The sequence below is a fragment of the Protopterus annectens genome, chromosome 5.part0 (assembly GCF_019279795.1).
Source record: "Protopterus annectens isolate FY-2018-M chromosome 5.part0, PAN1.0, whole genome shotgun sequence".
In the NCBI taxonomy this organism is placed as follows: domain Eukaryota; kingdom Metazoa; phylum Chordata; order Ceratodontiformes; family Protopteridae; genus Protopterus; species Protopterus annectens.
The window spans coordinates 488,182,527-488,201,892 of record NC_056735.1 but is presented as its reverse complement, the minus strand read 5'-3'; the positions used below and the strand labels follow the sequence as shown (position 1 = coordinate 488,201,892).

At 35.9% G+C, this 19,366-nt stretch overlaps 1 protein-coding gene across 1 annotated transcript in view; it reads right to left on the bottom strand.

Annotated features, from left to right (window-relative positions):
- Positions 1-19,366, bottom strand: part of LOC122802686 (cytochrome b-245 heavy chain) — a 430,240-nt gene that overhangs the window by 326,961 nt on the left and 83,913 nt on the right. The window contains exon 3 of the mRNA XM_044072409.1: positions 14,354-14,464. Within this exon, the coding sequence (XP_043928344.1) occupies positions 14,354-14,464 (111 nt within the window). The remainder of the gene's footprint in view (positions 1-14,353; positions 14,465-19,366) is intronic.

The following is a 19,366-nucleotide window of genomic DNA, read 5'->3' as shown; positions in this document are numbered from 1 at the left end:
TATGGTAAGGAAGCAATGGAAAATATGTTAGACTGGAGACAGTATACATAGCAAGCCAAATTTAATGTCACAGTCTGAGGAAATCCTCTTTGGCTAAAGAGCCTATTGTGAATTACAATTTTTTACTGCTGGTTTGATCTTTTTTTTTTGTTTGTTTGTTTTTTCACTTTTATCAAAGTGTGTGCTTAGTATCCATTTTATCTTGGTTTCATTTTCTGTGACAACTCCAAGATCTTCTCCAACCACAGAATTTGAATGCTAGCAAGTTGTTGGTAGCTCCATTGGGAAAGACATTCAATTAATTCATGCCTGGATCATTTTTTGCTAATATGATAATGGGAATGTCACTAATATCGGAAATACTGCTGCTTTCAGTTGTTCTACAAACACTTCTAAAGTGATTATGGATACCATTTTTTAGGAATTCTGAAAGCACCTCTAAATCCTTTTGAGACTGTTCCCTTCAATGGCAGCAGTACTGCATATTCTATAATAGTGAACTCCTGCATTTTTTTGAGAGAGAGAGAGAGAGAGAGAGAGATACTTAAAATATAGAAATGATAAGTCTTCAACAAAAAGTCTTCAAGACCTTACACCTAGGCCATATTAAAATTAGCAGAGGACAAATTTGCTTACTAAAATGTTCTAGATTACCTAATTTTACTCTGAGCTCTTAAAGCACTGGCATCGCTTATTCAGAGGTGGTGTTACTTCAGTCAGTACCCGCTCACACTAGGACTGTACTTTGGGTAGCAACATGTATAAGTGATGTACATTTTTACCCATAATACATGAGGGTCCAGCTACATGTGAAAGTCATGCTAAGACTACAGGAATCGACCCAACAAACAATTTTACTTTGTAAAACAAGAGTCCCAGATTCTAAAGAAAAGACTGTCTCAATGTCATGAGGGAGCTAGTTTTTTCTGCACTAAAAAGGGAGGTGATTACCTCTCTAATCTCCCGCAGTACTAGATGATGTGGTTGAGATTCTTGATGGTTTCCTTTAACCATACATTTAGGAAAGACCTATGAACCTATGAAATGTTGACCCTAAGTTAGAGAAGGATAGAGGATTACTAAAGAACTCTGCTGTATGACCACTGCTTAGCTTTTTGTCTAAGAACAAGTGCAATGTCCTTCATCAGAGGCTAACAGGCCCAAACAATAATGTGATATACTTGGCTAAGTCCTTACCAATGTAGATGGGTCACACTGGCTGAGAAGACAGACTCACTGGTTAATAATAGTAGTACCACGTTACGCTATGGTAGTACAATTACAGTCTTGTGATATTGATGGAATTTGTACCAAAAACAGAGATTTAGTCTTATTATAGTGTAGATTTCACTTTACTTTCATGTTCAGATATATTTCAGTCCTTATATTTTAAGCAATTTATGAATACAACTTGAAAGCTCTTATATGTAATAATGAAATAATATTAATATGGTGTGTCTTCTAAAACAGCCAGAAAGTAACACTACAAACAAACAGACAATGAAAATAATAAAATAAACTAAGCATTTGGTTTATATGGAATGTGAAAAATAATGTTCAGTTGCCTCAAAATATGCAAAATGAAAGAGTTTTGATGACAAAAGAACAACTGTGTTCAAACACAAGCTTGTGGATACCTAACAAGTGATACAAATTGTTAACCATTAATGTTGCAGAAGAGCTGGCAGTTTAGCAAAGATTATCTGAAATTTGATGATGCCATGTTCTCTGATATATATAGGCAGGAAAACAATACTGAATCCTGAAAAAATAAACACTTAAAGTGACATAAAAACTCAACTCAACATATTTCAACATCAATGTGGGCTGCCTAAAAGTCTGATAAGCAAAGGTCAACAAACAGCCAGGGGTGTCACAATCAAATGGAATTCCAAACCATGTCAACATACATCTTATCAATACTGCACATTTCACAGAAAGATGACACCCTTATCAGCAAAAAATGCAGGAAAAATCAGGATACTGAAAAATTCATTTTTGTCACACATCTCAAAAAGATTTGGAAAAGGCAGAAGTTCCCACTTGACCAAGACTCACAAACAAGCAAACACACATGCCAATGCAACACAATGCCAAAGAAGACAAATGAGCACTAATCACCAAAGTGGACTTCTCATGTGAGAATGCCACAGTGTCAAAATGGATCTTCTGTGGAAGAAGCAAATGCATTAAGGCATAACAAGAACACTTCTGCTACTCAGACAAATGTCCAATCAGCAGCCGACAATAAAATTGTCAATATGCAAATCTGTGTTTCATTTGTATGCAGCTATCCACTGCAATAAGCCAATTCTGTCTCCTGGGAAGCATTATTAATATGGAAGGATGAGAGAAAAGCAATTATAGTGCAGGGTTTTGTTTAGGGAGGTAATGAAATCATGCATCAGCAAGAGAACTTGCTGGACCAGGAGGAAACAGCTAGCTCAAATAAAGCAAGATAGCAAGACTTAAGAAAAAATAAAATAAAGAAGTGTAAATCAATGGGCAATGAATAAGGGGAAAGGATGAGAAAAAAGAAAGGCAACAGCATTTACACAGCAGTCCAGGATGACCTTAGGAAAAAGGGAAATATAAAAAGGATACATGTCATGCAGAAATACTGACTTAACTAATCCCAGCAAATATAAGAAACATCTAATATTATCAACATTTTTAAAAAAATTGGAACTCCCACCTCTATTGACATGTGAGTTTTGCATGCTGTATATACTGTGGTTTATATGGTATGAACACATTTATACCAGACTTATCATGTAAGGCCTTACTTGATGTGGGAGGTAAGCAGTATAAAGCACATGACAAGAGTGGAAAGAACTTTTAAATTTGTCTTCTTGAAGATGTATATGGTTAGGCATCTTATGGTTACCATAATTGCTTGTGCGGTATTATTGGTCTTTCTTATCTTCCTATGTTCTCTACTTTTCGCAACCTCATTACCAAGACCATTTTGTATTCTAAATGTTATTCCATCTAAAAGTTACAATCCCATTGACATCATACCTTCAGTATAACAATATTTCCCTTGTCCCAGTCCTATAACTAATTCCCCACCTCATGCAGTCAAATAAAAATCAAAAATTTCTCTTTTACTATGGTAATTTCTTGGTTATGGGTTTCAAATGATCATACACCTTATCCACACTTTGAAGAGTGGAAGGTTGTATATACACTGTAAAATAATGTTGAATGTTCTACTGATATGTGTAATGTGCTTGAGTTTTACATGCTGTATTTACTAAGTTCTGTATTTGTATCCAAACGTAATATACTATTAATACTTTATTTATTTATTTATTATCATTTGTATATCAAGATAGTTCAAACATTGTGACCTCTTTCCAGTAGAGGACTGGGGAAAAAAGCTGCTTACACATGACAGTAAATACACAGGAAAACACAGATGTGATAAAAATAGTGCGCAATATTAGAACAGACCAGGATCTATCATGTACCATCGCAAATAAATTAAAAATTTCAGCACATGCAGAAAAACTAAGATATGCAGATAAATATAAAGGGAAAGTACAAAATAAGCAATTTAGTGATGACCCAAAAAAGTTTTATAGAGAATTTGGAAAGATGGTAAAAGGAATTGAAAGACCACCAAAAAAAGTAGAAACAGATGCATTTTGGATGCTAAATGGATAAAAGAAGTAAAAGAAAGAATAAGAAGTTTAAAGGTACAGGATATAAAATGGGATGAAGTAAGAACCAGAGAGATTGAAACAAAGTTAAAAAAAGCCTCTGAATGGAAATCCCCAGGCCCAGATGCAGTACCTAACTTATGGTTAAAAGTATTAACATCTTTGCACGAAGACCTAGCCATGAGTAAGAACTATTTATATGCCCACCCCGGACAGACACCAATCTGGCTAACAAGAGGTAAAACAATGCTCCTACTTAAGAGTGAACCTGCAAGCTACCCCAAAAATTATAGACCAATAACTTGCCTTCTGACAATGTATAAACTATACATGGGAATTGATGCTGACAGAGTTTATAGTCATTTAGAAGAAAACTCAATTATGGCAGTAGAACAAAAGGGCAATAAAAGAAAGTCATATGGAACAAAGGATCATTTGTTGTTAAATAAAGTCATAGTGGTGAACTGTAAAAAGGGGAAGAATCTAAGTATGGCATAGACTGACTACAAAAAAGCATTTGATAGTATCCCACATTCATGGATAAAAGAGTGCTTAAAAATGTATAAGATACACCCTACAATGATTGACTACATTACAGTGACCATGAAACAATGGCAGACGACTTTGCAATTTAGCCATGATAAAGGACAAATTATTATCCTAGGGATAACAATTCAAAGGGGGATATTCCAGGGTGACTCACTGTTACTGTTGCTGTTCTGCCTTGCCCTTAACCAATTAAGCTGTCTACTTAACAGCTTAGGCCATGGCTATAATTTGGCCCATAGAAAACAACAAAGTGTAAAGACTTGTCATCTTCTCTTTGTCGATGATTTAAAACTGTGTAGTTCATCAGATGATGAACTGAAAACACAGCTGCAGCTTGTCAAAACTTTTTCAGATGATATTAGAATGTCATTTGGCCTGGATAAATGTGAAAAAGCAACCTTTAAAGAGCAGGAAAACTGCAGCACCAGAAAAACATCAGTTTGGGACAAGAATGTGATATAAAAGAACTTGAGCAAGAGGGAGTGTATAAATACTTGGCAACTGATGAAGGATCAGCAATAAAACATGAACAAATGTGAATAAAACTTAGTGAGGAATACTTTAGAAGACTCAAATTAATCCTGAAAACAGCATTGACATCTAGGAACAAAATCCAAGCTATAAACCAATTTGCTCTTCCTGTCCTAACGTATAGTTTTGTAGTGACTGATTGGCCCCAAAATGTGTTGGATAGATTAAATATTAAAACAAGGAGGATGCTTCATGCTCACCAAATTATCTATAAAAATCAGTGCATACCAAGATTATATTTTCCCCGTTCCGAAGAAAAGATAGGCCTCCTTGAAATTGGTTATATTTATAGATCTGCAGTCACGGGACTCCACACATATCTACTGACCTCACAAGACCCAAACGTAGTGAAAGTTTTGAAACATGAGGAGAATAAATCTAACATAACTTCTCTGCTTAACCTAGAAAAGCATATCAGTGTCAAGCAGGAATGGAAATCAAACCAGAAGTAGATAAAAATCAGGCAGCAACTGAATCTGCTAGAAAACATAAGAAAGAATATAAGGTGAAGGACCAGATGAGAAGGCAAGAAATGTGGAAAATGCATAAATATAGCTGCAAGTATAGAAAATTTCTGGAAGAACCTCATGGAAAAACTGCCCCTGATCTTTCCCTAATAAGTGAACTCTGTTCACCTTCTTGTTCCTTTTCTTTTTTCATCTTTGATCTCTTTACTTTGAATCTCTTACACTATCAATTTCCAAATCTAACTTAAGTTCTTCATGCACCTTAAACTTTTTATATCCTACTCTACATTTCTCTTAAAATATATTCTTCTTTCTATTTTCTGTCCTTCTTTCTAATCCTCTCTCTACACTTCTGTCCCTCTTGTAGAACTTAAAATATAAGCTATAACCTGCAACATCTCTTTTATAATATCATCTATCTTATACATATTCTATTACTGTATCTTCCTATTTGAATTTAGTATGTAGTATTAATTACTTCTTTTGCATGTTCTTTAATACCTGCTTTTGTCTTGGTTATGTAGTATGTTTTAACTGTATGTATTCATGTGGAGCTTTTCTCCCAGAGCCTCTGCTGAAAATGGGTCCTTAACCCAGTCGGTCTTTCCTGGTAAATAAATGTTAAATAAATAAATAAAATAAAATGTTGATCAGAAATGAATGCTGTAATGGTTAAGGAGAGGTGAATTTAAACCAAGAGATTAAAGGTTAATACTGGTGGCACAAAATAGTGGGCTATGTACTTGCTGGTTTACAAAGACCATTGAACATGTGGGAGAAACAGACAAATGTAGGTTTTCTAAAACCAAATTGGAAACAGTCGCATACCTCGTTGCTGGTTGTGACATACTAATGGCAGAAGGACTGTATACTAAAAGGCATAATAATGTGGCAAGACTGTTACACTGGGGATTGTGCAAACATTGTGGTATTGAAGTAGCTGATAAACACTGGAAAAATGAGCCACAAAGCATCATAGAAAACGATGATATCTACATCACATGGGATCATCCATTACCAACAGTTCAAAAGATAGATGCTAGAAAACTGGATATAATGGTTCAGGAAAAGAAGACAAAAGTAGCATTGATCATTTATTGAAAGCAGAGTATGATAGGCAGAACTGCTAGGAAAAAGTCAATAATTAGTGAAATAGCATAGAGACTTGTCCTTTTTTGCATTTGTGTTACATATTACTGTAGGACTGGGCAGAAAATTAATCAGTATATTGAAGATACCATGCATGATGCAGTTGTCATGAATAGAATGACTTGTCCCAAGACACACTGTTTGGTACATCCAGTATGCATGTAAGATTATTAGCTGGAATTTAAAAAAGTAGAAGTATATGCATGATATTTGGAAATTCATGAAAAAGAGACATGGACGGTTGTACATCCATTAAGTCAGAGACAGAAATAGAGAAAGAGAGAAAAGGAAAAATATCTGATCATGAGCTCTCAGATAAATTACGGTATACCAAATGTGACAATAACAGTGAAAGCCAGCAGAATGTAAAGATAGCAACCTTGGGGAATGGATTACACAAAAGTTATCTTTCTGTTGTCGCAAAGCTGCATCCAGACTACAGCAATCATTTATGGCAGTCATACAAAAAAAGGAACGGAGTTTGGTAGAGAAGCATACAGTGCTCATTTACACAGTGCTGAAGAGAATGAAAGAGCTAAACACCAGAAGAGAAAGCAAAATTGGAGAAAGGATCTAAGCACACTTCATTGTCAGACAGCAAGTGTGAGCTCTGGATCTGAAGAGGAAGCACAGTAGAGCAAAAATAAATGTTTGTGGCTGCTGAAAGAGAAGGAGTTCAAAAAGTGGAAATATTGTTTCATTTGGAGGAATATTGCATTCTGGAGTACATTATCTGAGGTCATGGCAAAGCATAAGCCATCATTGCAATTCAAAAAAGTTTTGAGCAGAGCTTGGATAGTTGAGAATAAACTGCTCTAGTGCCAACTGTAATGTCCAGTCACTGGCAACACCTATTAGATCTTCATCTCATGTAACATAAAACATGTGCATGTATGTAAACTGTACAGTACTGATTAGAGAGGGCAACCTGGAGATGATTCATGAGGGAAGGTCTCTTAACTATATGACAGAAAAAGCAAAGATTCAGACGTCCTTTGTAAGCATAATAGATCTGATGAAGTCAATCAATGAAAGTGTTTATCCTTCAAATACAGGCATTTTAACAGAAGACTAAAAGTGTATTAATTTTTATTCTGCTGCATACTGTTGAGAAGCAATAGGACAACAGCTGCCATCTGCTTAGAAAATATCAAGGTTCAGGGATCCAACAGCTGTTATAAAAGTTAACCGAGCTTTAATGAATATGCACACAAGTGAGTGATAATTGTATGTATTGAAAGCACAGTACAATACAGTACATAGTCTCACACACACACACACACACACACACACACACACACACACACACACACACACACACACACACGCACGCACGCACACATACACACATAAACACACACACAAAGAAATAGAGTGAAATTTGTTATATGTTGCTTTAAAGATAGTTTTACCAGCTTTACAACTCCAAGGAATACAAAGGAAGACTGGTTAAAATATAAAAAAAGAAGGCATGTTTTAAAAAGATAGCAAATATGAATATGCCCCCCTACCCAATTACACTGGTAGAGTTATTGTTAAGGCTGTAGAAATAAAGAGACTGGGCAGTAAGATACAGAAGAAATCAGTTACCAGAAGAATACAGTGACAGAACTAAAAGGCAAATCCTGTCAGATGGGAAGAGCTGTTCAGGTATTCCATTACAAAGGTACTGACACGCCAGCTCCTCCAAATCTGTTTCACTCACTTGGTGGAGTGGACAGTGTCATGCTAGGCCCATCTCACTAGACAGAAATAGTAATGCAAAAAATGCATGTTGTCCACATGCATTCAATTATACTCTCTGCAAGAGTCAACAAAGGATTTTTCTGGCATTTGTATTGATTATGCTGAACTAAATCTTTAACACGGATAAGATACAAGTGGCTAAACCAAAGTTAAGATGAATGTGTAACCAGAGTGCTCAATGTAGTAAGTAACATAGTACTTAAACTGTGCACTTGCATTTTGTCTGGCAGTTGGCTTACGTAAGGAGCTGTTAATGAGCTGTTTATGTGATCCAGTGGTGCAAAGTTTTATTCCCACAGCCTCTGTTACGTAACTGTGTGACTCTGAGCAAGTCACTTAACAAGATACTGCTCCCGAGCTGAGTCTGAAAAACATCCATGAAGATTAGTGTTGTACCCTGGAAAACAAATATAAAATAAAATAAAAGAGTAAATGATAACTAGGAAATTAGTTTTCCTCTGTTTTCATCCTTACATTGTATAATGGCTATTAGATAAGAAAAATGTAAACTAACATACAGACAAGTAAGAGAGTGTGTTGGGGTAACCCACAGACAGCTTGTTGAATGCATTAGAAATGTTTTTAAAGGAATACAGTGTGGCTATAACTCAGACAGAACCATTTAGTAGCAAAGACAAAAACAAAACCAGGAAGCACTACAGATTAATTCAATCAAAAACAATAATTACAAAAGAGTAACAGATGTTCCCTGTTCCTGTACAAAAGGACTTTACGCATGCTCTTAGCTCACCACAAATCAGAAAAGAAACCATATAAAAGAACAATCTCAGCAAATCTTCCCTGTATGAAGATGCACAGAGATATAGGCAGTGAAGCCCATAGTAGGTTACAGAACAGACATTGTCGTACTCACAATTACGTCAAGTTCATTACAGTCATGTGCTAGGCAGCTGAGATATGTTTTTTTTTTAACTGACTTTCTTTTTTCACTCTCCTGTGAATACTGACATAACGTTTTCGAATGTAAGGAGACCACTTAGTACCACACTGTAAAACAATGCAAATGAAAGTTTTTCATTGGGCTTCTAACTTTACATAGCTGATGGACATGCAATGGGTGAATGACTCAATTATACAAGTGACTTAGTCCATCTGGCAGCCCTTGACTCCTTGTAGATGAATGCCTTTAACCAGGTCACCTCTCTTCAACAGACATTGACTGGTGGGATACACCCTGAGAGATGCTTTCCTTCCCAGGTGACAGAGACAGGCAAGAAGGAAGGGAGAAATCTTACTGTTTCCCCAGTGCAAAAAGGCACTTCTTAACTTCCAAACCAAAAGTGAGGTATACTATATCCTGTCTGTAAAACTTCAAAAGTTTGTAAAAATGTCAAAGCAATATTTTATATATATTTGATGAGTTTTGTTCCTGGTTGTTTCCAAGATTTAGCAGTTATTGTTTCTTCTTTTACTGGCAAACCAGGATGATAGTAAACATACTAGTATGTTCCTTGACTTAAGAGGCATTTTCTGTTTAAAACTAGTCTATCCTTATGCCAGTAGAAATTATAGTGGTTATGCAATACTACTTTGTTCACTCCTTGTGTTATAATGTGTGTTTAGTTGTGATATGGTTAAAGTCAGCAGAGAGGTAGGTGAGTCTAAGAAAGCAGGTTCTCCATCCAGCCAATCTGTCGGATGTAGTAATCCACCCTTTGACACAGAGTAGATACAGTTGATACCTCATAAAGCTGATCAAGGCCTCATGCAATATTTTTCAGAGCTTGTGTGTTTTCTTTTTCTATATAAAGGTTAAAATTAATTGTGTTACTTTTTGCAGCATGCTATGGGGAGATATAGGCATGTGTCAACACATATGTTATACTGGGGAAAATTATTATTTTAAAGGCTCTAATTCTCTTCAGATTTGACTACTTATGGTGGCTCCAAGAGTAAACTTTAATAAGTTTGCAGTCCTTTTTTATTAAGGGTCATTTTAACTGTTTTAATAAGACTGTGTAAGATAAGAACTCCTAAATATTTTACATTTACTTTATACCAGCTACTCAGGCTGTCACTCATGTGAAGTGTTTTTGTTGTTTTGTTCACGGGAATAATCTCTGCTTTTGACAGATTCACTCTGAGACTTGATACTGCAAGAAATATTATCTATTGCATTAATTTATTTTAGATTTGTTAATTGGGTTGGGGTCTGGTCCTGGGACCCTTTTCATCCATGAATCTGGCAAAAAGCACTACCAACATACAGTATCTTTCAGCTGCTATGATTTATGCATAGTACTCTGATTCTGGCCCTCAGATCTACCCTTGTATCTTCTAGATTTATTGATATTCCTCATAAAGTCAGACCTATTTATGTGTACCAGTCTTATAAAATAAATAAAGTCTATACAAAGATTCCATGACACTAATTGTATAGGATCTAGTATATAAATGTCTTCTACTGTGAAAAATAAGAACATACTCCACTTTCTGCTATGATTTCTAAAGGCTAGTGCTATAACATTTAATGTTTGTGAGAGGTATGAATATAAATACCAACAATTCAAAGGTAAATTACAGCAATTTACAAGCAATTCAAGAGTAAATCATTTTAGTTTACAAGTCACTTTATAATGCATGTAGCATTTTTTTAAAGCAAAACATGACAGTATATAGTCAACTCAGAGAGCAGAAAGCACATTTAGAAATGATGGTATAGTAGATTAGAAATCAATGTTTTCTGAGGAAGTTGGTCAATTTTAAACCGACGAAAAGCTCGTAGGAAGCTTAATTTTAACAATAATTCAACAATAAAGAGTGCATTTTCCATCGCAAGTGTTTCTGACATTATTTCGGATGTTCCAGAGGTGCGAAGGAGTGTAGTGTATCCCTTTTTTGGTACAGTGTCTGTGCATGTACTTGGTTTGTTGGAGAATAGAAATCAGCTTACTCAATTTGGTACTTTCATAGAGTAAAACAGTTTTACCAAGATAGATATTCACAGTTTTACAAAACAGAGAGAAATTTATAAAGATAATGGTTGAAATACAGGTCTGCATATATCCATTTTTACACTGCAGTAAAAGTGATATGTAGATGTGTGTGTGTGTACATATATATATATATATATATATATATATATATATATATACATATATATATATATCCCTTAATTGGGAACAAGTTATTTGGTGTTTATACACTGACCTTGTGTGTGATTTGCATACAGTCATCCATGTAGTGCATGGAGCATGCTCATTACACTCAGATATTCTGAAAAAGAAAAAACATTTAAGCACCAGAATAGCACACAACCCGACCTTAACAAATGTTAAGCACACTTGCAAAAGTTGTTAAGTCCGGATTCCATGCTAGGCAATAAAATCTGCCTGTACTGACTATCAAATGACAGTGGCAGAACAAAACATTTGTTTCTGCTTGCTGTCCTTACCCTTAATGCATCCCTAACTTCTTGTAAAAAGAAAAAAACTTAAAAGAGAGCTGCTAGAATAACATGTGCTTTCACTTACATAATCTGAAGAATAAGGTGAAGTCCCAAGACAGAAAAAACTCCCTTATCAGCCTCAACAAAAAGTTGAGACCCCTCATCAAATCCTCTAAAGCTAGCTATGAAAACAGAATTGCAGCAGATAGTAAAAACAATCACAAGGCCTTCTATAGTTATGTAAAGAATCTCCACGGCAATACCCAGATTTGCTCTGAGCTACTGGACAATGGTACCTCCTATACCGAGCCAACAGATATTGCCAATATACTGGCCGATAGATTCAGTGCCAACTTTACCCATTTCCCCCCCAGGACCACTCACAATACCAATAGATTGCCAGACACCCAGTATTACTGCTGCACAGGTTAAAACAGCACTGTCCAAGGCCAAGAATACAGCTTCTATGGGACATGACAATATCCCTGGCTGTGTTCTACATGAACTACAGAGTGAACTGGCACCTCACCTGTGTGCCCTATTCAATCACAGCCTCACCTCAGGCTTTGTCCTTACCAAATGCCACACTGCTACAGTCATCCCTCTACACAAAGGAGGAGCGACTACAGACCCTGGGAACTATCACCCTATTAGCCTGATGAGTCTGATTTGCAAAGCTATGGAACGCATCATCATGGACCTAATACACAAGAATATAGGGAATTTCCATACTCCGGATCCCACACAGTTTGGTTTTGTGAAGGGTAGATCATGCATGCTGAACTTGGTTGACTTCTTTGAGTCAGTCACCCGAGCTGTGGATGAAGGCAAGGTGGCTCATACAGCCTACCTTGATCTGTCCAAGGCTTATGATACCATTCCCTACTCAGGAATCATAGAAAAACTCACTAAGCTAGGCATCAACCCCTATATCACCAGGTGGATTGCAAACTGGCTCACAGATAGAACCCATAGTGTGAAAGTAGCTGACTCCAAGTCAGACTGCCGACCAGTCACGAGTGGAGTCCCACAGGGTTCGGATCTGGGTCCTCTCCTGTTTGGTATCTACTTCTCTGAAGTCCAGGCCAACACAAAGGGACTCTGGCTGACAAAGTCCACAGATGATTGCAAATTGGGAGCTATTATTAACTCCCCAAGTGATGTTGACATCCTACATAAAGGTCTCACTGAGACCAGCGACTGGTGTCAGGACTATGGCCTTAAGCTCAATGCCAAAAAATGTGTCATCATCCCCTTTGTGAAAAACCTGGTTCCCATGAATTATCACATCAGTGGTAGTCTACTGAACACAGAAGGTGTTATGAGAGATCTGGGAACACAGGTTGACAGCAACTTCTCTTTTGATCACCACATTGACACTGCAGTCAGAATGTCCTTCTATGTGGTACATCTCATTACTAAGGGTTTTGCATCCAGGAAGAAAGATGTCATTGTCTCTCTCTACTCTTCCTTCATTAGACTAGTCATAGAGTACAATGCCTCATTTGGCATGTACCTCACTAGACACCAGCAACAACTGGAGAGGCCACAAAAGTACCTCACAAAGATGATCCTAGGCCTTAAACACTTGTCCGATATGGACAGACTCAAAAAACTCCAACTATTCTCTGTCTCATATCACCTACTTAGAGGCAATCGCTGCTTGACTAACAAAGCCATGTCTGACCCAGCTCTGTTAGAAATGCTACAGCTGAAGAAATCCCAATCCCTCCACACTACGTGGTCCAGAGACCTCAGCCTCATTACCACAATCAACAGAACGTGCTGGAGGGACAGGTTCATAACACAGAGACTGCCCATGTTATGGAATAGACTTCCCATACATGTCAAACAGAGCCCCTCACTGCCCCTCTTCAAAAGAAGTCTTGATGAGTGGATGGGAAATAGAAAATTCACCCCAGGGATCACTCCAGTGGCTTTACTCGACAGAGAGACTGGGAACTAAGGTTGGGTGGCATGATGCCAGGGTAATCCTACGGGCTAGGCTTGTAAAGGCCCCAGGGCCATTTGCCATGATATAAATGGCTAGCTAGATTACTAGATGGACAGCTAGTTAGATAGCTAGATGAACAAATAAGATCAACTGCTACATTTTCCCAGAGGAGTTTTCAGTTAATAATGACATTTTATTTAAAATAGGATTCACTGTTCACCTTGTGAATGTTGGCCTGTATTCTGTATAATAAACTTGCAATCTGGTGCATGATAAGCAAACCATGGTCACTATCTGACACTTTAACACAGAGGATTAATGCCTCAACTGTGAAAGACATTTGTTCTGTAATCCTAGCTTTATTCTCTTAATCTCCAGTTGTAAATTATGTGACAATGAGCTAGTCATTTACCCAGAGAGTATCTCATAATCACATCAGAAAGGAGGCTTTTGTATTTATTTTGATTACCTAGTTAAGAAACTAATAACATAATAATGCTAATAATAAGGATCCCTCATACACTTGCAGATGACTGTGATTGATACAACTCAGGAATTCAGCACAATGACACCTATTCCAAAAACTAGTGTCCCCATGTCTTCAACTCATTATAACTCACTCATCTCATAGCATGGAACAATCTGCTCACTGTTAACGCCTTGCAAAGTTAACAACATTATACATGTTGGTAAATACAAATTCATTACTAAAACTTAAAAAAAAAAAGATCCAAAATGCAAAGAAATGTTCCAATTATTTTAGACAGAATATTGCCTTCTACAACTTCGAGGCCCATTTTTGTCTATATAAACTAAAGCTGAGCAATTATTTCATATGCAATATAGAGTAACAATGCACCACATAGGAATAAGCATATCTTACCGCACATGACCCTCTGACAAAAGACAAGAGATTTCGGCAAACAGGTAGTAAGATGAGCAAACAGTTAAAATTCAGGCAAGCTGCAGGAGCTCGGGCCCAAGCAAGGGCAGACTGAAAGAAAACAGACAAAAACATTCTGTTACTCAAACCCCAGTTCATGCTATTCCTCTTTAGCTGTTTAGTTTCCTATTGCTTCTTTGTTTGTAAGTAAGCATGCTGTTGTATCTATAAACAGGAAAACAGATCTTCTGTTGTGACTCAAAATGCTCTACTGTTTTTCCTCTGTATTAATGACTGCTGAGATTGCTCAACAGATCTCTTTAGCTCATTTTTAGCAGTCTTTCACCAATTCAACTTTTTTCTTATTTCTTCTAATAGCAAAGACATCCATTTTTTAAAACAAATACAGTTAATCTTCTTTGCAGTGTTAATTCTGTCCAGTTGCACCAGAACATAAACTTTGGTACTGATTTTATCATGTTTTCTACCATCAATCTTCGAACACTATTTAAGTATTACCCTATTGCCTTAGAAAAAATAAACTACAACCACCTCAGAAATCATTTACCAATTTTTTTTTTAACCAAAGGCACAATACAACATTTACTACCTATTGATTCTTTAGTGATCCTTAGCATTTTACTGTACCCTTTGTCTGGTAATAAGATGCAAGCTTATGACTGTATGAATAGCAAATTAAATATCATGGCCTGGAAAGCAGATGGAAACTAAACAGCAAAACAAATGTGAAGGCCTTGAAAGCAGATGGAAACTAAACAGCCAAACAAATATCAAGGCCTTGAAAGCAGATGGAAACTAAACAGCCAAACAAATATCAAGACCTTGAAAGCAGGTGGAAACTAAACAGCAAAAGAAATATCAAGGCCATGAAAGCAGATGGAAACTAAACAGCAAAATAAATATCAGGGACTGGAAAGCAGATCGTAACTAAACTGCAAAATAAATATCAGTGCCTGGAAAGCAAATGGAAAATAAACACAAAAACAAATATCAGGTCTTGGAAAGCAGATGGAAAATAAACAGACTTTACTTAGAGCATCTGAACTAGTGACTACTTTCTGATTACTCTTTTTTTTTCCATTCACCCTTAGTGGCACTCAAGCCTTCCTGTCTGTCTACTCAACTGGCTGTTTTTTTCCCCCTGAGGAGGTGAGAGGCACATGACATATTTATTCCTCCTAGGAGGCAAGAGTTAAGTGACAGAAATGGTAACATCATCCATTAGCATGAACAGGGGTCTTCTAAGTTCTAACCTCACAGCTCAAGCCATGCAGCATAATACAGGGTTCCTATTATAGGAATGTTACCCTCATAAAAGCTTAATCCTTGAAACAATTGCTCTTGTACTGTGTTTCAGAAGTGTTACTTTTCTGTGAATATGCCAAAGAAAATCAAAATGCTAATACTGAAATATTTTTTCTTTGTTCTTGTATAAGCAGATGTCAGGTATTTTCTTCGTCTCCTACAGTGGTAATGTCAGAGCTGAGTGCATTAATAGATGTGGTGCAGACTTGTTTCAGAAATAAAGGCCTGTTAGAAGTTCTCTGATCACAGCCTGATGTGTTGAAGAAGAACTTTTGAATATTTTGGGAATATCCAACTAGATGGGCAGACCAGAGTAAATTATACAACCCAACCTTGAAAATTGTTGCCTCTTTCTGTTGAATTGTGCTTATTAATGTAGATCAAACAATTGATTTAACAGCACCTCCAAAGGAGAATCATAGGATAATAATATCTGGTATTAATCTTAAGCAAACACAGACAGCAAATTAAACAACAGACCAAGTAGAAATCCCCAATCCTATCAGAAGGCCACAAAACCTGCAAATCCAAAAGACTAAAATTAATCTGTAGATAAATGTTTAATTTATGGAGCAGGAGCAATGCTTTTATACAGTTACAGTTTTTAGTATTAAATCTTATCTGTTTTATCCTGTGAATTTATTTTTACCAAGATTGCCCATTATATAGCAGAGTGTATGTCTCTGCTAGCAGATTTGATGTGCAAATTCCAAAGTTAAAAATAAGTACACATGCTGCTAGGTGGAAATATGATTTGTCTTCTGACACTGGCAAGGTTAATCTATTTATTTATTTATTTTAATTACTTTATTTATTTGTTGGTTTGTTTATTTAACATTTGTTGTCCAGAAAAGTCCAACTAGGACAGAGCCTATTTTTGGTGGACACCGGGGAGAAACACTCCAGAAGCATGTCTTTGTAATGTGGGAGGAAACCGGAGTACTCGGCAGAAACCCACGTGAATGCAGGGAGGACATGCAGGTTCATCAAAGGCATCCTGCTTATTCTGGTTTCTGTCTGCTCCCAGCCTTCTCATTCTACTGTTTTGTTATTACACATTATTTTCTTCATTTGGATCAAAATCTGAGTACCATTTCTGACATATCTATATCATATGGGAACATAGTTGTGTAGAATAGAACGTTTTTAGTGCTGGACAGACAGATGGATGCTGGATAGTTGTACAGGTGGTAAGAAGTTGTGTATATGTTAATTAATAAGGCAGTTCTAACCAATTTAGGCTTTTTAGTGCTACACTGTGGTGGGTTCCGAAAGGGGTATTTGCTGCAAATATAGCAACTGTGACTAGCATTGTTCAGGTTTTAATTTTTGTGAAGCCTGGAGGATAGTAAGGATGGGAACACCATAAGGAAGTGTGGGGATGAGATAAGTAGTGGTGAGTGTAATTTTAGTTGTGTCAGTGAGAAAGATTTTGGCTCTGTAAAGCAACCCTAGTTTTTGATGAGTTTTTCTTATACTGTTTTGTAGATGCAGGTCAAATGTAAGCTCACCATCCACTATCACCTCCCTAAACTTCATAAAGACCTGTTAAATCCACCCATGAGACCTATAGTTGATGCTAGGGGGTCAATTACACAACCCCTGGCTAAGTTTTTAGACATCAAACTGAAATCTATAGTGGCTGGTGAATTAAATTTGTGTAAAGACTCATGGGATTTTCTTGATAAGATTAACAGACTTGAGTACTTAGATTCTGGTATTTATATTACAGTCAACATAAAAGATCTATATATTGTTATACCTCACACTCTATCTCTGGAATGGTTTTGTGAATATTTAGTAGAGAAGAGGATATCACAAAGTGCAATTAATGTGTATGAATATTTGTTGGAGACAGTGTTGCATAACAATTACATATTTTTTGAAAATGAACTTTTTCTCCAAACAGAAGGTGTGGCTATGGGTTCTGCTTGCAGTGGGCTGTATGCAAATATAGTCATGCTACAGTGGGAGAAGAAATATTTATTCAGTTCACCTTATTACCTGCACTGTAGAGTTTATATTCGCTTTTTGGATGATATATTTATTTTTGGGATGGACCTGAGAATTTTATTGGTGAATTTTTAGAATACTTCAATGATTCTATTACCTTTCTGAAATTTTCACATAATATTGGTTATGATGAGATTTCTTATTTAGATGTTAAGTTGGTTAATAATGCTTCTTTAAAGGTTTTTACATCTGAAATATACAGAAAGGAAACATACTCTAATAGCTTCTTTGCATTATGATAGTTCACACCCCTATAGGCAGAAAAAGGCTGTTGTTAAGGGGAATTTGTAAGGGCTGCTCGTATGGTTACTCTAAGCTTTTTTGAATGACTGTGACTTACTTAAGGGTATGCTTTTAAAAAGAGGATACCCCAGTAATTTAATTAATGAAGTTATGGTAGAGATAATTAATAAAAGAGGGGTCATTTTAAACCTTTACTTTCACACTCTCAGGTAGAGGTGATTATTAACAGGGCATTCATTGGATAGCAATATTAGTATTAATACTAATATTACAGTAAATGACAATAAGTTTATGAATGAGAATTTTGGGGTGAAGAATAATCAGTTTCAAAGTGCTTGTATTACATAATTTAATAAGTCTAGTAAACAAATTGCTGATGAATTATTTAAAAATTGGATTGTTGTTTCTAATAATAAAGATATTAGACATTGCACTGGGGAAAAACCTAATACTGTGTACCAGACAGGCAGGTGCCTTAAAAAATATTTTAGAAAAGAATTATAAAGGGCCATTTAGAGGTGTTATGAAAAAATGTGGTGATTGTAACTACCGTCCTTATATTTTGGAAGGCTCTTCATTTAGTATAAATAATGTAGTGGTAAAACTAAATAAGAAATCCACCTGCCATACAGAAAAGGTCATCTATTGTGCATTCTGTCTAATGTCTCCATGTTTTTACATCGGAAAAACCGAGAGGAAATTGAAAAATTGGATTTATGAGCAATTAAGGGATATGTTAAAAAAAGATACAAATGCTTTAGCCAAGCATTGTATGGAGTTCAATAATCATTCATTTAAATTTATATCATAGAAGTTCTTGATGTAGGTATTTGGGGTGATATCCATGGACATTATATTTAGAAAAACAAGAAGCCCTATGGCAACTTAGAGTAAATGTCACACAATGGCCTAGTATCAATGATTGTCTCTCAACTGCATGTTTTTTAAGATTAAAGACTTTTGGAGAGATGCAGTATATATGGCTCGGTCATATCCCAACTATTTTATTTGACAATATATATAAGACTGTGATATATATATATATATATATATATATATATATATATATATATATATATATATATATATATATATATATATATATATACGCACACCCACACACACACACACACACACACCCATATATATATATATATATATATATATATATATATATTTATAATTTTAGGCAGAGGTGGTTGGTTAATTACTTATTTATGTATTTATATTAAATGTGTTTTCTATTTGGTGAGATGTACTGAAATATTTTATTAGAGTTGTAGGTTATTAGGCATGGTCAATTCAAAAATGTAAAATTTATGTTTTAATTAACTTTTGTCGTTGCTGATTGGCTTTGGGTCAGGGGATGTGCTTTTTTACTCTTTAAAAAGAGGTTTTAATAATGGTTTTAGGTTCTGAAGAAGTCTCTGA